Below are 25,334 nucleotides of genomic sequence, written 5' to 3'. Positions count from 1 at the left end.
CAACACGCACATCTAAAAAAATGTATAATTTATAATTTTTTTATCTTAATATTAATAGCATATATGGGCACAATATGTACAGGGATAATAAATCTACAAATCACTATTTATATATTTATTTTTAAACAATTTGTCATTTGATCTTTGTTGTGTCATCGTTTTATTTGTCAATTGTCTTATATTCTGTCTTTGTGTTTTGTGTTAGTTAGATCACATGTTGCTGGAGAGTGCCTAACTAATTGTGTTGTTTACCACAATGACGATAACATCCTTGAATCTTGAATATGGAGGTGTAGAGGAGAGGTGGATTATGTATTATTTTATAGACGTGTAAGAAACTTAATTATGCTGCGAAAAGTTGAATTCAAGTTCACCGGAGCTTCTGCAAACAAGGATTTGAATAATAACACTTCACCCAAACTAACTAACTAACTATTGACTAACTGTCAAACTTTCTGAGCGCCTCGCACAGATGTAGAATATGTATGCGAGTTTGTGTGTGTGTGTGCGTTTGCAGCCTTCAGCTCATTATTCGTTCATGGCTGTCAGTTGTTAAATTCTACTCTAACGTGCCAATTGCTGTTTGTTTTTCTCACTGAGACGAAAGCTGTAATTTGGGACGTTAATCTGCTCCCCTCCCCTGTAGATATAGTGCTTGTGTTAATAATTCATGGATTAATCAACACATTTGAATATCACTAAGAGGGAAACGAATGATAGTAAATGACACCAAGCTCCAGTTGCCAAGGGGAAGACACACAAACGCACACAAACACAATCAGGCGCACACAAATACACACACACACACACAGGTTGTGTTTTCATCACTTCCGAGGACATTACATAGACTTACATTCATTTCCTGGAGACTTGCCTCAACCATAACCACTACTTGCCTAACCCTTACCCTAACCTTAACCTAAACCTAACTGCACCCTTAACTTAAAGCAAGTCTTCACTCTAAAATGTCATTATTACGTTATGGGGACCATTTTGTCCCCAAAAGGAAGGCACGTCCCCACAATATCACTGTGTAAACAGAAAAATGTCCCCACAACATTAGTAATACACACACAAGCAGGCACACACACACGCACACTTTAGGTGAAGTCAACATAAAAAGATTGAGACGTTTAAATCTGTTTGCGACATGATTTCATTTATGTTACACAAGCAAAAAGAAAATACATTTAGAGACGATACAATAACCACAATTCCACTGAACAAAGAGAAAAAACTCCAAACAGTGAAATCTCTTTAAGTGTCCCTCATAACATGGCGAAATGTCCCTTTTAATGGCTTTCATAACAGTCCCAGTGTGGCTGACAAGGGGGCCTATAATATGCTGCAGAGTGTTAATAAAAGGCATAAAAATAAATAAAAAAACCTTCTCAATTGCATAAAATTGTTCAATAATAAACTCTTTAATACTCTGTATCAAATCCTCAAATATCAGGCATGGAAATGGGGTCAGGAGAAGAGAAAATATGCTTTACCCTCTTCAACTGAATTATTGTCTGAAAAAAAAGATGGAATAATCCTGCTAACAGTGGCTACACAGTACACACTCAAAGCGACAAAATACCTCATTGCCCCCTTTACCAGAAAACAAACGAACACCAAAGAGTTTATGAAATCTGTGCCAAAAAGAATGCTGTGCTTTTCCCAAAATGTTCCTGAATAATTTCTCAGATTAAGAAAGAACATCATTTAGTTACATAACAGCAATATTCCTCGACCTATTTGTGTGTGGATTCATTTCTCTATGTAAGCTTAACACCGAGCGATATAGTTTATAGCCCTAGTCTCCTGCTTTGTACACAGTGCCTTCTGCTAAGGCCTGGATGAGCCTTTCACTTTGTGTGCATCCCTGTTTACCGACTTCACTGAGTCACTGGAACCTTCCCCCTTGGGTTTCAAACATTCCCAGCATGTGTCCCAGACTCCCACTGAGAAGACTTGTCTCTTAACTGGAGAGATTGCACCCCGTCGTTCATTCTCCTTTCTGTAAACGCTCATCCGCCATTGTTCTTGTTGTTGTTGTTTATTTTTCCCTGTCTTTATTCCCTGTAGTGAGCCACCAGAATCAGTTTAGGTTTGGGTTTGCAAGCAGCAGCAGCAGCAGCAGCAGGGGCAGGGTATGATGGAGACGGAGGCCTGTGATTGGCTGGCTGCGCCGACCCGTTGGCCGTTGCCGGGGCCGTCGGTGAGGCAACGGCAGAGGAGATGTGGCGCTCCTTCTCCTGGCGGATGGTGCGCATGGTCTTGGTCGCCCGTGAAAAGGTCCGTAAAGTAGAGCCTCGCTCTGGGATGGAGCAGTGCATGAACGCCCGGAAACACCTGTAGAACTACACACAGACACATAGGATTAGGCAAGGCAAGTTTATTTATACAGCACAATTCAGACAAAGGGCCATTAAAAGTGCTTTACAGGTGCATTAACAACATCACGTTTAGACATTGAAAATTGCATTGGAGACATAGTAAAAACAAAGAAAATAGGCAATTTCAAGATTAACGATTAGCTTCCAACATCATGTTGGTTGATCACATCCGCGTCTGTTCAGACTGAAGTGTCTTTCACCAAATTTGAGTGTAGATAAGAGTTGGCAATTAAATACCAGTAACCACCAACTTGTTCTAAGGTCCCTCTCACTAATAGTTCAATGGTCTTGGAAGACCATGTAGTAGCAGAAGTATAAGATGACATGTACCATGATAGAAAGTAGCACGTTTAATGGCTGTAGCCCGGAGGAAAAGTCCATGAGCACATTTTTTGAAATCATGCACAAAGGGGTTACTAGCGATTTTATATTCTGTAAGAGTAGTACCGGCCCCAGTGACAGTACATATTACAGACAAACAGAAAGTTACATATCTTCATGTCTCCATGTGTGAGCGTGCCCCCCCTGGATAAACGTAGTGTACTTAGTATACTCTTTGGTTCCACACGTATACTTAAAGTCTACTACATTTCCCCAGGGCGCCGCAGATCAAACGGCTGCATTAAAAACAAGTTACTATAGGGCATGTCTTAACTAATGACACTCGGCTGATGAATCATCATATGAGCCAATTCATTTAACTTTTTTAATGATGCAGCTTTGGAAAATTAGCATCTACTAGTGTCTCAAATCCGTATGTATTAGTGCTCGGAGTGGATGTAAAATAAAAAGCTGTTGGTTTAGGAGCAAAACTTCTTGGGAAACTAAAAGGGCAAGGCAGGGCAAGTTTATTTATATGGCACAATTCAGACAAAAGGCCATTCATAGTGCTTTACAGGGCCATGAAATACATCAAGATTAGACGTTAGAAATTACATTTAAGAGATAGTAAAAACAGAGAAAATACATCTAGATTAGACATTAAACGTTTAGACAGCGATGTAGAATAGCTGCAATGAAAATTATGTGACTGACAATAGTTATTTTATATAGCCTATAGCCTAATCTGAATTCACAAAACCAAATAGAATGTATTTCGAGGCAATCTTGGCCTACATTAGACATCATGTTGGCTTAGATTACGTCTGTGTCTGTTGGGACTGAAGTCTATTTCCCCAAATTCGCTCCCCATTCTTGTACGCTAAATGGATCTATGGCATGCGATGTGCCTTAAGAACGGAGGACGTCTGCTGTGAAGGATATATAAATTCCGAGGTGATTCGAGAGAAAGAAAAAAAACTCAGAAGAGGACAACCTGATGTCAGGTGGGATTACAGAGAAAATCAGGCCCAGATTTAGATCTTCACAGTCAGCAATGACCAAATCCTAACCTGCCACTCAATGTGTGTGTGTGTGTGTGTGTGTGTGTGTGTGTGTGTGTGAGAGAGAGTGAGAATCACACTTGGCAGCACTGTGTTACATGGTAAGCGATAATACTTTTATATCTACAGGGACCATAAAAAACAGCCTGGGGTGTTTGTGGGAAGCTATCCATCTGTATGTACATTTTTTTAATCGGGACAGGACACACCAGACTGCTGTAGTGCACACTACATTATGCCTATTCATATTTACACTGCTGTCAATACTTTATCTGATAAGTAGTGTATACACATCACATTCTGTTTAAACTGCATATAATGCTAAGATGTACTAATACTTGCACTGCCTATTGAAACTACTGCACTGAGCTATTTATTCTACAACACTACATATGACTATATGCATCAAGTAAAATGCTCAACATCATAAGTACTTGTATTGGGATGACAGTGTATTCTTGTCTAAATAATACATTTTTCGATAAAAACACTTTTTTTAAAGGATTTTATCAAAGCTGAAAAGGCGAAACTGGATATCCAAGAGATAGAGGGTGCAGAGAACACCTCCTATCACCACAGAGGCTGATAAAATAACAATAATAATAATACAAAAACACCACAGGTTACACCAGAACAAAAAAATTAAAGCTAAAGATAAAAGCTATCTGAGGTGAGGTGGGAAGCAGCAATGAAATGCCAGGGTATATCCAAGGCCCGTGGTGGCTATACCCACAAGGTCAAACGGGTACTTTGCATTTTTTAATATGAAGTTACACATGCTGGGATTATGAGAGGCTGACCCAGATGAAATACATAAATACATGCATATACAATTCAATACATTTTCCCCACCAGAATTTGAATCCTTTTGTGGATGGTAGAAAGGTCACAACAAATCTTTTTTTTTTGTCACAAAGCCCAACATGGGCACGACAAGATAATACTGACGAGCTGCAACATGATAAACAGAAGACAAATCAGGGACAACACATTTGTGCTGCAATGTTATGTTTAGTTTTTTTGCACACTCTCCTCTGATTTTTTCCATTTTCCTATTGAATTATTGGACCCCTGAAGCCCTCACCCATGGACAAATTGTTTGCAATCAGCGATGAAGTGTCACAACCACATAACACATTGCTCTGACAAACATATTTTTTTCAACATTCGAAGTAGATCTTTCTCGTTTTTCCGTGGACAAAAGAAGTAAATGGTTCATGCAAAATTGTCCCCAACTCAAAGTAATTTGCAGATTTTTAGTTTTTTGTTTTTTTGTAAAATTGATCTCCAATTATATCCCTTACTTTTGAATGACCTAAAATAATATAATGAAAAAATTACACCAAACAGAAAATATCTTTATCTCTTGACATTTGAAGTAGGCCAGATCTAATTACTATTTTCACAGGACAAAGGATGTCCTGTCACTAACACAAAGTAACTGATGTGGTTTTTCACTATAATCTTGTTTTTTTGTGGGGAAAATTGGTCTTTACAGTAATTTAATTCCGAATGGCATTAAAAAAGTCTCGAATCTATCTTGCCTTATGCTGTATAGGAAAACCTCAGGCCGTGTGCAGGCCTACACAACTGGGACTGATATATGGAACTGATCAAACTCTGTGAAACATTTGAACAGAAATGCAACAACATGCAACACTTACATATTTCAGATACAACATATTTAAAAAAATTTACAATAATAATTCCCATGATGTCAAGTGTTTTCCGGTTCCGCGGCATGAATCTGCGCAGCGCTTGAAGTCTTCAACTCGCCTCAACACACTGCTGCCATAGGTATGGGCTGGGAGGAACTGAAGACTGAAAGCGCCACACAGTGCGGCCTCACAGGCGTTTTTTTTTTTTTTTATCTCGGTGTTCCTGCCAAAGTTCAGTTCATTCATTACAGACACAGGACAATCTTGACTCCATCACGATCGCACAGGTGAACGAGTCAGTCATCAAAGAGTGAAGTGGGAAAGGTCTCCATAGAGACGCACACACAAAGACGGAGTTAGATTAAGGTCACCGCTCCTTGATAGTGACATTTGACGCTAATCACAATCAACGCCAACTTTCGGAGATTTGGAAAAAAAAAGAAGAAAGATGGACTTTCATCTCTCACCTTCTCCCTGCCGCTCTTTCATCCTCAACTCAGTTATTACATTTGTTCAGACTTTCACACATTTTCAGTTCTTTGTTCCTTTCTGTTCCTGATTCAACCATCACGTCCTCCATTATATATATATCATGTGTTTCCTCCAGCTGTCTCTGTCACGCTGCCCAATGCTTCATTCATACTTTACATCTTCTAATGGCTTTTTTTTTATCATCTGTCCATTCTTCATTGGATTTTTTAAAAACTTTTATATTGTTTTTTTTTTACTGGTTTTTCTTTTTTTCTTTCCCTCCCCACCTCACTCCCTTGCATCACAACATCCTTCCTCCTATCTTTACTTTCATATTTCCAAAAAACTAAATACTTATATCACCCATGACACACTCACTGCCAACTTATCATTCACATTGTTTCTCTCACATGTATAGAAACTTCAAAATGTTGACGTCTACATACTAAGAATTTCAAATAGTAACAACTAAATACAGATTAACAAAACCAAGTCGGTCCAAATGTTGATTCAAAAACAGTATAGTTATCCCAACAAAAGATAATGAGTTGGCTCAAATAGTATGTTTTGCTTAAAACATAAGAGCTTTTGGTAAATCATCAAAACTTAAAAGTCTAGTGTAGAAGAGTTGCCTTGAAAATCTCAGTGATCCTAACGTCTGCATTTTTACAGTAACAATCAAATTCAAAAGTTTTTGTTGTTGCAGTTGAGAACAACACACACGTCTACAGAGGTCAACTCCATGTTAAACTGACCCAGGATCCACTTAATCAATCAATTTGAGCCTGCAGATTACAACATGTTTTCCCCAGCGCTGTAACCTTTTGTTTCCACCTGCTGTTAGCGCTGCACGTGACTCAGTCTGAGGCTGAGTCCCACAGTTGGAAAGCCAAATGAACCCTCGGAGGGATAAATGAAGCACTGGTGAAAATGCCCAAAGCAGTGCGGAGTCACGCGTGAGCCGTCCTCTCACTTGCTCGCAGTTATTACACTAATCTACTAATGACTGCGGTAATGATTTATTGACGGTGAAATGAAGCACCTTGAAGTTTGAGGCCAGTGGCGTCAAGCGGATTACCCTCTCTCTCTCTCTCTCTCTCTATGTCCCACTCTCTCCCCATGTCTCATTCCCTCCCCCTCTCTCTCTGTCTCTTTCTCGCCGTGTCCTTGAATGTCAGCGATGAGTATCAGAGCCTCACAGCGGGGGGCCACGTGTTGCATGCTGTTATGACACCACGATAAAACGCCTCACCTCTGTTTTTTATCTGTGCATTTGTGTGTGTGGCTGTGTGCGTGTGTGCGTGCGTGTGTGTGTCAGTGTGCTCTGTCTGAAGGTCTGCATGATGAGCTGGCTGATTGCACCTGCATACACTTCCCCTTTGTGTGAATCTGATATTAGTGTGATACCTGTGTGTCGGATCATCTGCCTAAAGGCTAGCAGATAATCAGACAGAAAAACAGAACAGCTGATCTTCAGCCGTTTATTTAATTTAACATTTAGTAAACACTTTAAAACACACTTTATTGTGGTCGTGAGCTAAAAAGAACGTCGACAAGTATAACTTTTCACATGAAGACTTACAATGGGGTCTAATATATGTAACCAGGGCTTTATCATAAGGTTTGGGAATTAAGAAACATTTTATAACACACTTTATGTTTATGTATGTGAAATGTAAAATAAAGAAGAAACATGAAGAGCGCTATATAAATAAAATGTATTATTATTATTATTATTATTATCTACATCAAATTTCAGCAAACTTGTGGCTTTGACTATCTTAACTTTGTACAAAAAGCAGGTGAAGCAAGGCCAAACACTTTGAAATATCAGCAATTGACAGTGGATGTTTTGCAGTAATTTTCTTTTCAGTTCAATGTGTGACCCCCTTATGCAGCAATGTACCAGTCCAAGACATTGTTGTTCTTTGCACACGAGAATTTAGTCTGCAACCAAAAATGAATCTGGTTCTGATCTGCTAGTGCCTTTGTTCAGCACAGACTTAAACTTAAACACTTCCAGAATGTGTTGTACGCTGCTCTCTGCTAAGAGAAACAGTGAGGAGAGATAAAAGATTCAATATGAGATTCTTGAGGCGTATCCAGGTATTTTGAAAACTCGAAACTGGATCTAAAATCGAGCCGAAACCCTATATAGGTATTTTTCAGTCTTGACATTCAGCGAGGAGCTTATTGAACTCTTGAGTGAATGGATTATGCATTAGATAATGCAAACTATAATTAAATTCTGCATGCATTGTGTACGAAAACTGCCAGTGTTGCTTTATTGTCTGCTGTATTTTAGTTTATGCTGCAGTTTGCATATAGAAAGTGTTTAAAAAGTTTGGAAGTGCACGATAACTTTAAAGAAAGCGGGAGATGAGAGAAGTTCTTTGGAATGAGGTAAACCTGAATCGAGACAACATCTGGAGCCTGAACAATAGGATTATGTAAAAGCTCATCAGATCTTCTGCCTCACACCTTCCAGATGGTGTTAAGTCATCATGCATGGCCCGCGTTGTTCTAATTATTTCCTCACACACACATGTGTGGTGTCAATCATATCCAACATAATGGAGCTGTGAGAGCAGTTTTTTTTGGGTATTTTAACCTTTTATTGACAGTTGAGAGGAGAGTGCAGAGTGGAAATGGGGAGAGTGAGGGGAGATGATGCAGTAAAGGTTCACGGTCAGGTTTCGAACCCGCGACCACTGTGACAAGGACCGAGTCCATATGGTACATGCTCTACCCACTACACCACAGGGCCCCCCTGAAAATGCCACATTTTTTGATTATTGGAGAACCCCCTCACCTGTTTGTTCATGAATATGTAGATGAATGGGTTGATGACGGTGGAGAACTTGGCGAGTATGGACGGCGTGATGCTGGCGGCTGGCGTCACCAAGTCGCGGGGGCCGAAGGCGGACAGCAGGGCCACCACTCCGTAGGGCAGCCAGCACACCAGGTAACATACCACCATGGTCACCACCATCACAAGCACACGCTGCTCTCTGCGACGCGTCACCACCGAGCTCACACCGCGCACCTGCATGGGAGAGAGGAGGGAAAAAATGACTGTTTAGTGGTGCATTGCCAAACACAAAAATAAAGCCAGGGAAAGAAGGACATTGTAGAACTACCAGTTTATTTATCCACTTGATGGATATACCGTGTGTATTGTTAGTATATTTGGGTCCCTTATTAAAGCTTCTTGAAACCTGGTCTAAAATAGTAAAAATCTATATATGATATCAATATATTGATAATAAATGTTCATAAATATTATAAAACTGAGCTTTCACACCTTTTGACAGGGCAACAGTGATTACTTTTATAGAACATTCAGGGCAGATAACTGCCGTGAAAAAAAAGTATCAAACTTTTATGACAAATGTCTTTCATTTCGATTGATAATCATGCAACTCTCTCCCCAGATTCCATAGTAAGAATGATTTTGTGGATTTGGGTTCACAAGGGCTTTAAATCCATCGTACAACACATGCCATCATGCATAGAGAGGCCCTCTTGGAAGGGATTGTTTTAACCTAATTATCGTCAGGTGAAACCAGGCTGTATGACCGTAAGGCTATGTCTCCTCATTACATAGATCATCTCAAGCTCTGTCAAACAGGGAGTTTGGGGTGGATTAAAGTCCTCCGGTTGGCTTGGCTATTCGAGAACATTTAGGCCCTAATGCAGTGTTCTCTCTGCTGTGTGCATCAGTCTTGGTCATGCGCAAAGGTCAGTACAGTAAAGTATGTCTACAAGCTTGCATCTGTGTATCCCAAAAACTCACAACTTTTCTATCCCCCGTTAGATTCTTCTTCAAGCATGATTTTTTGACAACCTCTGGATGGCTTTTCATATGCCCTGTCATTCAGGATTTATTTTTTTCGGCAATCTACAAAGGAGGAAAGTTTACTTAGTGCTACATAAACAGTTTGACAAGTCGTCCCATCTCTGCAGAAAAACTGAAACTCTTAACGACACCCAATGCAGGAGGGCCCTGCATGAGTTTTCCTTATTTTCAAATACTTGCTTCTGCTTCTAGAAGTTCCCGATTGCACTGCAAAGAGCATTAATACTGAGGAAAAAGTCTGAAGTTGATGATAATTGACATTGATTTGCGCGGGGGGGGGGGGGGGGGGGGGAGATCTGGAGATGTTGCATGGTGGCTTCTCAAAGACAGACCCTGACTGTGGCTCAGATCAAACTAATATTCACACTTCAAATGGAAATCTAAATTAATATGTTTCATCACAGTTCTTTCAGTTCAAGTCGAACCAGTTGGATATTAATTCTGTGTCAAATATCGAGATGAGATAATCCTTTCTTCGTCCCACAGCAGGGGAATGTCAGATCAGTACGGATAGTGAAACACATGATGTGTAAACAAACATGTAACAACATACATAATCAAACATATCAAAATAAGTCAAACACACAGACAGAAAAATATGGTAAATACATACTACCAACACTGCACTGTGATATTAAAAGATCATTCAGTATAAAGATGGAGTTATTAATTCTAGAGAACGCTTGAACGTTGTCAAAATCTCTCTTTGTCAAAATCAGTGAATATCTTCTCACGGTCCGCTACCTGTCCGTATACTGTGTGTGGGCTGAATCAAATCCAGTGTTAATACACATCCACGGCTCTGTAAACGGGCATGTTGCTCGCTAAGGTGGGCTTAGGTTTACATAACTTAAGTGTTTATGTACCGGTTTACAGAGCCTAGGCTGTGTATTAATGCCAGATTTTCTCACACACATCACAGACATATAGTGGATCTTGAGGAGATATTCACAGATTTTTTTTCGGCTACAAACATATCCAGCATTGCAGACTCCACTTTTAAGTGTGTGTCGTCTACTGGGAGTAGCATGGATTATACAGTCCTATGCTGCAGTAAGTAAAGACCAGTTGTATCTCTCCCTAAAACACTGGGTTTGATGCAGCCTGTCACTTAAGCATCTGCCCAGTGCTGGTATCCTGCAAAGAATGGGACATGTTCTTAAGCAAGGATGACAGCTTAACTACCATTCTCCTTTCTCCCACCACCTCCGCAGGGGCGAGAGGGCATCCCAGGACAGAGCTGGCCTTTCTAACAAGTCTGTTTAGTCTCTTTCTGTCAGCAGCAGAGATAGTGCTGCCCAAACAGATCACGGAGCGGGTTGATGCCAACTGTGAAAAGAGATCCACTCCAAAAAGACCATCGTCTCCTAGAAGAAAGTCGGCTTTGTCCTTCCTAATAAAGTGCATTTGTCAGTGCAGTCCAGTTAGGATTCAAGTGAACAACCAACAACCTGTATGATTTTGCAATATCCATTCTCTCGATGGTAATTCTCTGTAAAAAAATTTATGAAACCTCACATTTCAAGGGAATTTTCTTTCACTAGATTCTTGAGTTTGGAGGCCATCTAATTCCCTTCGGTTTTGAAGAAAAACTGCCTATATTTGAGCCCAAAAAGAGATTTGCGCAGCCTTTGATTCCAACACAAATCACCCTAAGGGGGAAAATAAAGAATATAACGTATCGTACAAGGATCATCCTCTCCAGGGTCTTCATCAGCGTTGAAGTAATTGCCAACTGCCTGTGGTTGTTGAAGTCCTTGAAAGGGCCAGGGCCGTGTGCAGGGAAGTGCAGACAATAGGGTTTGATGCAGGTGGGAGGACTGGACAAGCAGATAAGGTTGAAGAAAAGGTTCAAGTCATTAATCCACTCTTTGTCCCCTATGGGCTGGGAGTCTGGCTCTAGCCAGACATGGTTTTAAAATAACTTTTTGTCAACCTCAGTGAATATCTCCTTACTACCCACCACCTGTCCATACTGTGTGTCTGTTAAAGATATCAGTTTACAGAGTCTAGGTGGTGTATTAACACTGGGTTTTGTTACAGCGCACACAGGTAGAGGAGGTATTCACTAACTTTGACAACAAGTGCTCTCCAGAACCGCTGACTCCACCTTAAAGGCCTCTCCAGACTAATGCTGGGCTTACACTACACGACTTTTCACGCGATTTGACAGAGGCAGACAATCTTCCAATGTCGGACTGAAATCACAAGAGTCGTGCTGGAGTTGTGGCGCGCGCCCGTAATCTTAGTCGTTTGGTGTAAGGTGGTCATCTGACCCGATTTCAGCCAGTCTTCTTCCCGTCTTGAGGTTCCGACATTATCAAACAGGTTTGATATTATCGTTAGTCTTAAGGGGTTGGCTCAAGCGAAATGACGTAAACACTGTCACACTCTCCCATGCACCAAGCACGACGCAGGAGGAGCGGATTAGTCACGACCTGTGTCCAACTGAGAGGCACTTATTTCGGACACTTTTTCCTAGAAGCCTCGGCGGGAGAACCAGGCTGACAGCCGCGCAACCTTAACACTTTTCCGTCAAGGTTAGGGTTAGGAGTTAAAGTTACTGGGGGACGAGATCAGCAAATAAAGCTGGTCAAATAACTAAAGGAAGTCCTCCGCTCACTTTTTTTAAATTAAATAATCACAATCCCGTTTGCGGAAATAATATTAATCTCAAAAGGAATCTAGTTGTAGTCTTGCAATATGAGACCCTCTGTCTTTTCTCACTCTGTGACTGAAAACTAATGACTCATTTTCTTCAGGTGTGAGTTGATTGTCTTTAGATATAAGATGGTTTAAGTCTTCAGTCTTTTCAAAGTCTTTTAAAAGTCCTCTAGTGTAAGCCCAGCATAAGCTGACAACTGATCCTCAATCTTCTTCCTGATCCTCTACTTTAGCTCCATCTGAAGATCCCTCATACACTCTCTAAGTCCTGACCCAAAGGTCCTCTTTGTGTCCTGAAGGAGAGTCGTTATGTCAGGAGTAATCCAGAGTTTGCTGTTAGAAAAAACACTGTTCATTCTATAAATTGGTAAGACATTCTCCTCACATAAATTGATATAGTCTGTAATGCAGTTTGTGAAACTGTGTCCTCCCAGTGAGCAGCACATGTACTGCACTTAACACAAAAGCTATGTCCTAATTAAGGGGCCGCAGCCTACGAAGGCTGCATTTGAAGACCGATTGCATCATAGCGGCGCGTCAAGGCTTGTCCCATTTCGAAGGCTCCTTCATATGCGGTCGAGAAATGCAGCCTTCGTTTCACGATTTTGAAGGGTCCAACAGATGTATCCTTCGCGGCCCAACATATCCCAAGATTCATTGCAGATTTTTCAGAGATAGATAGAATAAAATAAAAAATAACAAAACAGCAACATGTTGCTCCATCTTCTTAACTTTTATTTTCCTTTCTTTTTTTCTTGCCTTTTCTTTTATTTCTTCTTGTACTTTTATTTATTTTCGTCTGGTAGGCAACTTATTTTTCTTTTTTCCTCCGTTGACAAGGCTGTTTCTGTTGGCAGCAATCAGGGTTGCCAGGCAGCACAGGAGTGGCGTTTGTTACGCAAACCGGAAATGCTAGTAAACGTAGACCTGCGGAGACCATCTCATTTAACAATGCTCGGTCGGCCTTCGGTTCGGCCTTCACGGGCTATGGCCTTCATAGACCGAGTCGACCGCGTCCTTAGAAGGATGCGGCCCCTTAAATGGGACACAGCTATAGTTTTGTGAAAAAAGTCCTTCAGTCCTTCACTACCCAATGTCAATGAACACTGGCTGTTTACGAGATGTTTTTGCACAGGCAACAAAGGTGCAAGGTTGTGGTCAGGTCTTCCCAGTGGAGCTAGGTGATGAATTATATGTACCTTTGTTGTTGGCATCCATTGTTGTATTGTCTCTGGTACACAGCATGTGACTGGGTGAAAGTGGGCAGAGTGGACAACAGAGAAGCAGGATTAAGGTCACTAGAGAAATGCTAGAGGGCGTGCAGGTGCTGTGTCTCCAGCAGCAGCAGCAGCCGCCTGCTTATGGTGGAGTGGAGGACTTCACAGAACACTTCAGCGTTAGCAGAGGAAAACAGTCCTCTTGAAAACATCTTTGGAATGAGTTACATAAACAATGAGTCGTGCTCAGCTTCATTCACTAGAGCATCACATGTTTTCCTTCCTAGAAGAAATCAACAATTACTAGAATATTTTACTGGGAAAAAAGTTAAATAAAAAAACATTTTCAATGCAGTGCAGGCCTGTAGCTGAGCTGGGAGGGTCAGGATAGTAAAGAAATGTCTGACGATGTCCACACTGCTGTATATTCTCTAAAATGATGTAAACCTTACTCATCGCTCGCTTCACAACATTGTTAGTAAACAACAAATTACGAGTCATGTTTTGCTCTTTTTTTTTTGGGCCACTGGTTGGTCAGGGTCACTGATTGCATGAAGTAAGCCTGGGGATAAAGTGGCAGAATGATCTCATCACGGTTTTCATTTTTTTTTTCATTTTGGGGGTTGAGAATTTATAAGAAAGTATAATCATAATCCAAGCTATAATCCAGAATCCAATTGAACTAGTCTAAAAAATCGGTCTATTTTCTCATTAAAAGTTGTAATAAATGAAAATGAAAATAAAGTACTGAAGAACAGATAAATAAAGTTTTGACATTTGACTTCTGAATAATTAAATATACCTTTACCCCCTAATCTGTCAGTTTTTACTCTGTCCCGAGACCAGTCTAACATATCATTGTGTATGTCATAACAACTGTCTTGTGATTTTTAAGCTGATTCATCCACATTTATCTACAGTAGACATCTCAGGTCGTAAAATGTAAAACCGGCAAACAGACAATCCACCAGATTGTTCGACAGACAAACAGATAGATCCCCCACAATGAAAGCAATGGATGGATTACATTTGAAATGTCCAGGAGATTTGAATGCACCAGTGACATTAAAAACCCAAACAATCACATCCTCTTCTGCCAATGTAATTATAGCATTATGAGACTCTTAAATATTCATAAAAAAGGGGTAATGAAATTTAAAAAACTGAATTAAACAGATGAGTCTGGGAGAGATAAAATTAAAAGATTCAGTGCGTGATTTGAGGTGATGCAGTTTTGTTTGAGTTAATCATTTGGATTGATGCATCGGTGCGAAACTTGAGACAAACCCAGCGCTGCTGATGCCAGCTCTCTCCTGAGGAAAGGGCTGCTGGTGGCTGCTCAAATAGACCAAACATCATGTGTGATTTCTGCTTACGCACGACGTCTCATTCTGCACGCAAAGTGTAATATAAAGCTGAGAATCTGCAAGTGCAACCATCCCACGATAACTACAAACAAGCTAAAAAGCTGTTGTTGCGAACAGTATCTCAATTTTAAAAGTCATAATGGTGTTTTTTTTCAACCAAAATTATTGTTTTTTTTTAAGACATTTCTAAAGGATTACAGAAAGTCTTCGATAAATTCTAATACCTTCCCAGGTAACCATAGGTTTCCATTCGTTTTAGAAACCTTACAGATAAAACAAATATGTTTGTTTTCTAAACGGCCTAGCAGCAAATGCATCAGTGGGAAATTCACAGATGTTTTCATACCCGAGAACGGCCTGAGATGGCTGCCGTCGGTTACTATATACACAGACTGCATATTCAGACAAGTAAACATTAGCACAGGGACATAATACAATTCACAATGTCCAATGTCACATCTACAAGCAGTAATTTGTCATTTTGATTTGATTGTCAAACTTCACACAGACTGCTGGCTTTTTCAGAGAATGCTTTTCAAGATGGTGCCAACAAAGACATTCAGTTTATGTAGGGACCTGTTCATAGTGCGATAGTTAAATCACCGAACAAAAATTTGACAAAAAATAACTTATATCAGTACAATACCAGTATTCCCTCTGCCGTGGAACTATCAAACAAGCAAACACAGATATCATATGAATGCCACAAAACATTGGCGAAAAGTAATTTCTTCTTCAAAAGTGTCCGTCTCACCAAGAGGAGATTTTTCAGTATCAATCTCTGCTAAAAGCTGCATCACCCAAAGACATTAAGGTAACTGTCAAAAATGAAAGGTGACAAAAATGTATAGTGACTGTGACGGATTACTATCAGAGAAAAGGTCCCAACTCTATTCTTACACCACAAAGAAATGATTAAAAACCAAAGACTGGCTAGAAATATGCCCAACAATGTGGAAAAAACCCTGCAGCACTTAGGTGTGTGTGTGTGTGGTAGTGTGTGTGTGTGTGTCTATGCATTTGCGTGTGGGTCTGTGTCTGTGTGTGTGTGTGTGTTTTATAATCATGAAAGAGAACATGTTACGATAAACAATGCTGAACCCAAGAGCAGACAGAGACGGTGTTGGATATATAAAAAAGGTTTATTTATATGAGGTGGGGAAGCAGGTAGAGGATGAGGAAGCCGGGGGAAACCAAAGCAGGGGAGCTGGAGAGAGTGATCCGGATAACTGCAGGCAGAGGAAAACAAAGTAAGGTTGTGGTCAAAAAAGCAACAAGCAACAAGTAATGAGAGAGAGAGAGCGAGGAACAATATACTGGAGCCAGGCACGTATAATTACCACAGTAACGCATGGGACGATCTGGCGATGACTGCAGGGAAACCAGGAGTAGAAGTAGACGAGTTGATTAGTGATGCAGACCAGGTGTGCAACAGACAGAGGGAGTGGGAGTGGCAGAAGGACAAGGAGGAACGCACAGCAGCCAGCTGTGATCACCACAGAACAAAGCTGTTATTATTTGCGCTGTATAGAAGAACCTTGGAGCAAATTTATTTGTGAAATGACCTCAAAATTGTCCTGACAGTTTTACAAAAGCACAAAGGAGCTTTAATATGCCAATGCTAACACAGCCGGCTGTACAAGGTCTGAATCGAGAAACTGTCACCCCTCTGAACAATGAATTGCCAAATTACATTGTCCCCTCCATGTTACTGTGAGCAAGTTTTTCATTGTCTGTGTTTCAGTTGGACTGTTTGTCGAGAATGAAAAAGAAAACTTATTCCAGGGCTCTGCATCAACTGCCTGTAATCATTCCTGATGGCAAAACGTAGATGTATCGACATTTGACAGTGAAAGGACATGCTTAAATATATTGCTAGTTTTCCAAACCTCTGTGTGTAGCACAGTACCAAGAGTCAACAATACAAAAGGTATTGAAGGAAGAATTGATGCAATTACTGTAGAACAGTTTATCCTACGAAAAAATGGCTCTGAAAAAGATCTAAAAAATTAATGAAAATCAGTAACATTAATCTTTAAGTAGGTTTATTTATTTTTCTTGCTTTCTTTTAGCCAAGTGTTATGGAGAGTTATTATCACCAATCTCGATATGTGAAATTTAAGTTAAGGCTAGATTATGCTAAACTAAGATGAACTGCCCGCTGTCTCTATAGAATCACATTGAAGTTATGAGAGTATCGGTGTTCTAACATCTATAGCAGGGTCGCTGATACAGGAGGTGTGTTGACAATGTCCAATTCCTATATATATAAAGATAAATATATATCAATTCCTAATATAGTTTGATCACGTGACGTCACTTGGTGGTCTCCTTGCCAAGGATGGATTTTTAATTCTCAAAGTGCAGTCGTCCAAGACAAAAACTAATTAGAACAGCAGTCTATTGCTTTGGGAGAAAGAGCTGAATAGGTGGAGAATGTACAGCCTGATTGTCCATCATGCTGAAGGGAAGGACAAAGGAAACTCAAACTTTTCTGTGCAGAAGCAAAAGCTTGGGAAAAAACTTCCGGATTCTTAAGTATACGCTTTAATATGACCAAGCAGAGATTATGAAGCACAGGGATTAAAGATACATATCAGATTTGTATTTATGTTTGCCATTGATTAACCTTTATTTGTTTGCATGGTTGATGATTACAGTTTTATTTATATACAAGAAAGGGAGGAAGAATGGAAAGGGCAAAAGAGAAGGGACAAAAAGAGAAAAAAGAATAAGAGAATTTTTTTGTCATTAATTAACCTTTATTTGTTTGTATGGTTGATCATTAATCTTATTTTATTTTTGTCATCCTCATTTTTAAATGTTTTAATTCGTTTTGTCAATAACCTTTATTTTTAATTTCTATTTTATTGAATTTTTATTGAATTTGACATTAATTAACCTTTATATGTGTTTGTATGGTTGATAATTATTTTCTACTTCTTATCTACTGGAGTCTGCCGCCATGAAATTGAAGTATTTATGACCGATAGATGAAGCATCCTTATTTTTGTTTTTACAAAGCCATGGTGTAACCCATGGGGACAGAAGCGGACAGGAGTGGGATTTTCCAGGATTAAATTAGCTGTAAAATCGCTGTCAGCAACATTGTCTGTGTTTTAGTTATTTGTTGCATCTGAAAACGACAAATGTGTCCTGACAAAACTGCTCAAAAAAGCTACTCCTTCCCACAAAACAGAGACTGTCCAATCCAATTCACCTGGAAACAAATAAAGCTGTGAAAGTCGGTTGAAACAAGCCTCTCTTTTTTCTCCTGTAAAGTCTCAGGTTTCATCTCACAGTACACACACACACACACACACACACACACACACACACACACACACACACACACACACACACACACACACACACACACACACACACACACACACACACACACACACACACACACACACACACACACACACACACACAACAATAGAGCGAGATCTAATCACAATCTGCAAAACCCTCAATAGATTTATGTGTGTGTGCAGATGTGTCATGCAAGTAAGATAAATGCATGCTGTGTAAGCAGGGGATTAACTTTTCCCCATAACTTTACACCTAGGCTGCTGAGGTATACAGAACACACATTCAAACACAAACACTATAGAAAAAATTGCAAACATTGGAGCACTGAGCCATTGTCTCTCTCATGTCTTTCTCGCACCGAAAGGTATATTTAGTCGTGGCTAATCAAAAAAATCTTACCAGAACATTACATCTAAAATCATCAGAAACAATTAAGAAGATGATGAGGTCATTAACGGATCAGTTATCTGTACAATGTATTTTTTTCATGCCCAGGCGACATGTTTTAATGATTATAGAATCACTATATGAGTTTGGTAATTTAGAGGATAGTTCAATAAGCTGGAATTGAATTGCCAGTAGCTATGTATGAATTCAAGGTTTTTAAATTGCTCCGGTGTGTTCTGGACTGTGTGCTGCAAACAGCTCCAGGCGAGCTGAATATGCTAAACTAATAGGCAGGACAAAGACAATTATCTTTCTGCCTTCGGGCTCAATAACAGCTCTGCAAAAAAACAAACAATCAACCAATAGAATCACAAACAGCTTTCTCAACCTTCCCTCGATGTCATTAGTTTATGAGACCAAAAATGAACACCATATATACTTTTATTCAGAGCCGGCCCAAGCCTTCAGGGGGCCCTAAGCGAAATATGATTAGGGGGCCCCTCTCCAATGTTAGCGCTGCTGAAACTATAGATCTTTGTTAAATATCATTCACACACCCAGTGTTTTCCGCTAGTGCCTCCACTGTGCGGCTGTGCGAAAATATTAGACAGCCGAGATTCAGACCCTCCTAGGGGGGTCCGGGGGTATGCCCCCCCGGGAGATTTTTTTAACCTTTTTAAAGTGAAATGCATGAATCTGGTGCACTTTGAGAGGAAAATTAAGAGGCTAAATCTGAGAAATTTTGTGTGAACAAATAATTTGGAGACACTGGGTCAGATGAATTAGAAGCTATTGAAGAAGGACACATGGATTTTCCATAAAAATATTAATATAAAATAAAATATTATGGGTTGGAATTGGAGCTCTTTTTCTTTTACGGGACATATTTCTCTGTAATATAGTGAATGCATTTAAATGCAGTGTGAGGAACGAAGCAGAAGAACTCTGTTGTCCAGCTACTGTATCTTTTTTTCCACAGTCAAGGCTGACATAGGCTATAGACTACACAGTGCATGGGCAACTGAGGGCAGCCCCATTTCCAATTGTTTTTAAATAAACTCAATACACATTTTTTTTTTTTTTTTTTTTAGGGGGCCCCCCAGGCAGTCGGGGGCCCTAAGCGGCCGCTTAGTTCGCTTATGCCTCGGGCCGGCTCTGCTTTTATTTATTCATTTTGCCCAGCAGTTCCTTTGACGTGGTCAAAAGAAATTACAAATATGTGACTGACCTAGCTTGCCCAGCAAATGTAGTCATTTAAATCACTGTTTTTATTGTTAAAATCATGATTCAGGCAGCTAAATAAAAAATAATGATAAAAGTTTACATTATAGAATAAAAATATAAGGAGAGAAATAGCAAAAAGTTCAAAATGCACCTTTAAAAAGTGATTTTTTTCATAACTTATAAACTTGGTGAAGTTACACACTATAGCTTTAACTTCCAATCTCGAATTGTTCTCTAAAAGGATAAGAGAGGCTTGGTGAGACTTACCCAGCTCTGCGGTAAAGTTAAAAACACTCTGAGAAAAAATATGTGTTATGGCTGCCAGCCTGATTTTTATTTTTTTTATATATTTTTTTTAAGTGCATCTGTAACTTTACCACAAGCTTCTTCTCTCAAACATCCCTCCTCTGTGTTTATTATTCAGTCTCCTCTTTATGCCTATACAAGGATCCTTCAAAGCGTCCAAATCAGGATGCAGGTTGCCAAGAGGCTCCCCCCTACATCTGGCTTTGTTTATCTCCGTCTCTAAGTTTAATTTACTGAGTCGAGTCTTAAGTGTCACTCTCCCTCTCTGTTCCTCTTCCCTATATCTCAAGGCGTTTCAATGGTGACACACACACTCCAGCAGATGTGAATTCATCTGTCACACTCTTAAAAATGCTTATCGGTCTGGAAAGGTCAAATTCAGGATGTGATGGAGAAGGACATCCCAATCTCTGTTGAAATTAATTTGAGGAGTCTGGCTGGATCACTGATGGGAGCTCATCTCGTGCATAAGGGCTTTAACTTAACTTAAGAGTTAATCATCTCCCACACTGCAGGAAGCAAAAAGGTTCATCACCACCACTGTTTGATCCTGCTGCTTTAGTAATTATCTGATTTATGATACAGGTCGTTCTTAAACACATGACGAAAATGTATTTTTAAGACTTGTTAATAGGATTCTTTAGATTTACAAAATGAAAAATGGCTGTTTCCAATATCTAGTTCTCCAAAAACGTTGGACTCCTATAGTTATAGCTTATAGCTTTTACCAACATCTAGATTTTTGGTTTTACAAATGTACACAAACATGTGTGAGATAATGCCAAATTTGTATACTTATGCAAACATTTCTGAAAAAAAAAAGTTTCATGATGATATGTGTAAGTATATTTAAGTCTCGCCTCAAGTTGATTGAAACATGATTAGTATTTGTTTCTCATGTAAGCTTATATTTGCCAATTAACAGAAAGCACAGAATACATGCTGAATCATGTGGAAATGTCATTAGTTTATACAGGTATTTCTTAAGTGATTCAACTCTTGGTTTGGCTGCAGTTTAGTCATTTGGCTTTGGCCAGCAGCAGTGTTGCAAGCAGCCCCCCCAAGCTGGTGGAAAAATGCAACAAAAAAAAAGACTTAGAGGTGAGACAAATACAGTTATCTTTCTGCCTTCAGGCTATAGCTGAGAACTCTGCAAACTCACAAACAGCTTCTCAACCTCCTTCAATGGCATTAGTATGTGACACCAAAACTGCAAACTGCTCCCAGTTATTGATTTTGCTCAGCAGTTCCTTTTAATTTGTTGAAAGATTTGTTGACAGATCCGAAATGACAGGAGGAAGGTCAACAGACTATCCAGCTCAGAAAACAGTCAAAGTTACAGAGCTTAAACCTCTGATAACAAGTCAGCAAACAAGTTCCCTATTAGGATTCAATTGTCTGTGTCCACGGGATGAATCTAGGTCCAATATTTAGTCTTTGTGTAAGTCTTTTTTTTTTTTTTTACTTTGACTTTGACAACTCCCAAGGAAAATATCCAACTAAATGCTCCACTATGTTCACCTGCTAGCTGCTAACTTCATCCATCTGTTGTTTGGTGCTAGGTCGATAGCTTTACTGCTGCCTGCTGCTGTGCCTGGAGACAACACTGATTAGAGTGTTGAATGTGAACCAAACAAACCTGTAAAGTCTAGGGGCCAAAACAACAACGCAATTAACTGAGAAGATGGTAAAAATGCTTTATAGTGCTGTGAGTTGGTTATGGGTGTTTAGCAAGCAAACACCATTTACACCCATTGCAGCTTTAGAATATAGAATAATCCCCCCAGGATCAGAGCCAGCTTCTTATGCAACCATGCAGGGCTTAGCGGCCAAGCTAAACCAAGGTATTCATCCAATCAAATCAAATCAAACTTTATTTGTACAACACTTTTCATACACAGTGAAGGCAACACTACAGAAGAGTGTGAGGGCCACGGAGAAAAACAAAAAAAATAGAGAAAGTTTTTTTTATTATGCACTTAGAGATGAAAGTCAAAATTCAACATCGAGAAAAAAAGTCTTCCTTCTTAGACTACATCAAACGGCTCATGTGCCTCAACACAAATGCCTTGTTTAGATGAATTGGCGAAACTGTACTTCATAATCGGCTTTAGTAACAAAGAAATGATTTCTCTTTTAGCTCGTTAACATGGTGTAGTGGTCAGTAGGACTAGCCTAGGCTCGGGGCAGCTCAGCTCCTTACCGCATTTAATGGACCCGAAGAGTTGAGTTTTTTTTTCTCAATATTGAATTTCTTCCTTATTCTCGAAATGTCCACTTTATTCTCAAAGTGCATAATAATAAAAAAAAATCCTCTTCTAATGTTTTTCTTTCCCGTGGCCCAATCACTCTTCCGTACAACACAAAGTGCTTTACAGAAATAAAAACAATATGTGAGGCCCGAGTGAGTGTTTCGAATAACAACGGCGCGACAATTTAATTTACCCGAAGGAGATTAATAAAATGTTTTTCTTCTTTTTCTTCTTCTTAATTAAACTTTAATCAGGACCCATGCTCCAAAAAGCAACAACAAAAAACTTAAAGTTCAGGGTGCTTGCAGGCAGAGCTGAAAAACCCACATTAAATGATGTGGCAAATTTAATTCTTGTGCAAACAGCGTCGACCCATCCACACGCAGGGGCTTATAGAACAGTGTGGCTCACGGAGGACGAACAAACACACTTAGCCATCCCACACAAAGTTAGGAGAAGACGTATGACGCACAACCACACACACACTGAGGCAAGCCCTAATTCTTAGATACACTCTGAATGCATTTAGCTGCCAAATAGATGGACATAAGAGAAATCATGTATCATCAGGTTGACGGTAAAAAGCAGGTCAGATGCATGCCACCACCAGTCTTACATACTCTAACACTTAGATATACAGCTACACATCTTTTCATTCCAATTTTTGATGATTAAAAACTCTTTCCCATATTTTTTTCTTAAAACGATCAAAGTTAAAGGTGCTATGAGGAATTTTTTAATATTTCTTAAACATTAAAATGTTTCCTCTGATGATGGTAAATGACATGTAACAGCAAACGAGACCATCAGTGCAAATAATGCAATTTTTTTATATGGTTTTTCTAAATGCCTTTGTCATGGGTACGCTCACCCAGGAACTACACCTGGCGTAGTAAAAACACTACCGCTTTTGTCCAAAGGGGGTGCAAGAATTAACACAAACTGAAAGTTCATCGGAGCACCTTTATTGACATTGAGCCTAAAAATATCATCAAAGCTGAAAATGCACGAAAGACACAGGGTGGTTACGGAATATCTACAGAGTTTTGTGTGCAGTCAGGCGGGTCTATCTGCTCTATAGGATTCCAACATAAAAATCGAAGACCTATAAATAAGTATAATATGTCCCTCTTTAACTTTCAAACCTGTGTGTGTAATTGCAGATTACAAACTCCTCAATAAGTCATTAAAGCCCCCACACTATACCAGAAACAATATGAAGGCATGCACTTTGTGACGCGGTACAGCGCACAGAAACACTCAGCTGCAAGGAGAGTTTCCGTCCACTGTGATTATAGCTACAAACAGGTGCACATGCAACATGCCTCATGCCTATACACGCCTCAGCAGAGTGTAATAATGAGACCCTGCTATTGGGCAAAAGCTCTGTACTGCTCTCTTCCCAGTTATTAACTATTTTCAGCTACCGATCTCGGATTGCCTTTTTCCTTCGGAAATCGACTTAATGAATAAATCATGGCGTAGATGAAGCATGCGACATGAATGTCCACAGGTTCAAACAGACCTCAGATCTGTGCTGAGCAATGAGGAGACTGTAACCTTCCTCAAATTAATACATGAAACGGAAAATTAATTACATATTTCCACCTACCCTTCCATAGTGTCCACTATTGTTTGAAATTTGACGCTTTTTTAGAAAGTAAAGTCATGTAGCCTCTCCCTCTTCCTCTGAAATGGTTTAACAGCACCCAAATCCCCTTCACTTAACTGTGCATCTCCATACACCAACTCTTACTATTTGCATAACAGTAGTCAGTGAACACCTACACAAGCCAAGAATGGCCGTGCTTGCAATTCATTTTTCAATACAATTAATTTACGATTCCGGATAAATGAACCCTTTATCTTGGGGACACTAAAGACTTCTAAAATTAGGAGATTATTACTGTAAATTATTGTCAAGAGAAAATGTGTTATTGAGAAGTGACAATTTTGTGATAATGGGTTGATTATGGTGTTACCTCAATGTAACGCTTGATTTCTCAAGTTAAGTTGTGATAACGGCATCTAACATTATAGATAATAAGAGGTTGTCACAAGAAACACACTCTGTTGAACGTGTTATGATATTTAAACAACATAAAAAAAAGTATTGCAGGCACCGCCACTCTCGGATTGCTTAAAAAAAACTGGTTTAAAATGCATTTTCTTTGCAGATTTTTGGCTCAAATATTGCACAGCAATTTTATGGAAACTTGACAAGTGAAATAGGTTCAGGCAAATGTAAAGAACATGCTGATAGATCGGATGTGTGCATTTTACATTTCGAGTACATTCTGTATCTCAAATGTGGCTCCGATCTAAGCCCAAAACAAACAAACAAGTCATGTGAGGGGAGAAGTTGAAAGATCAAACCTGACCCAAATCATACATGCATTTTTTCTAAGCAACATGTGTAATCACACCCACAAACCCACAAACTGCATCTTCAGAAAGGTAATACTGTACATGCCTCTGGTGTTTGATGAAAGCAAGTGCCACCATTAAGGAGAAAGGAATTCCTCTTTTCCAGACATCACGATATACAATGATGGCCGTCATCCATGAAGTGAATCATGTGTTGACCTCATCATGTGCCAATGTTCATGCATCAAGGAATAGGATAGTATGACCTTCCAATGACCTTCTTTGTTGAGGTGTCAAACCAGATTGGAGATGTTTCAGATCAGCTGGCTTTCCTTTCCTCTTCATAAAAACTCACATCTTTGAAATATACAGTATAAGCTAATTTTCTTCCCTCTGTCGTGAACTCTACTTCTTCTGATTAAATATTCAGTGGTAAAGAAAAAAGCCACTGTTAACGTAGGTGGGTGGTTTGCATTTG

The 25,334-nt window shown here is 39.6% G+C and overlaps 1 protein-coding gene across 1 annotated transcript in view; it reads right to left on the bottom strand.

Moving 5' to 3' along the window:
* Positions 1-1,403: 1,403 nt before the first annotated feature.
* Positions 1,404-25,334, bottom strand: part of tmtopsb (teleost multiple tissue opsin b) — a 35,919-nt gene continuing 11,988 nt past the window's right edge. The window contains exons 3-4 of the mRNA XM_080049917.1: positions 8,708-8,941; positions 1,404-2,348 (exon numbers count right to left, since the gene is read on the bottom strand). Of these exons, the coding sequence (XP_079906043.1) occupies positions 2,061-2,348; positions 8,708-8,941 (522 nt within the window). The 3' untranslated portion in view covers positions 1,404-2,060. The remainder of the gene's footprint in view (positions 2,349-8,707; positions 8,942-25,334) is intronic.

The sequence above is a fragment of the Ammodytes marinus genome (genome assembly GCF_949987685.1).
Source record: "Ammodytes marinus genome assembly, chromosome: 21".
In the NCBI taxonomy this organism is placed as follows: Eukaryota; Metazoa; Chordata; class Actinopteri; order Uranoscopiformes; family Ammodytidae; genus Ammodytes; species Ammodytes marinus.
The sequence above is the reverse complement of the archived record's forward strand: the minus strand, read 5'-3'. Positions and strand labels throughout refer to the sequence as shown.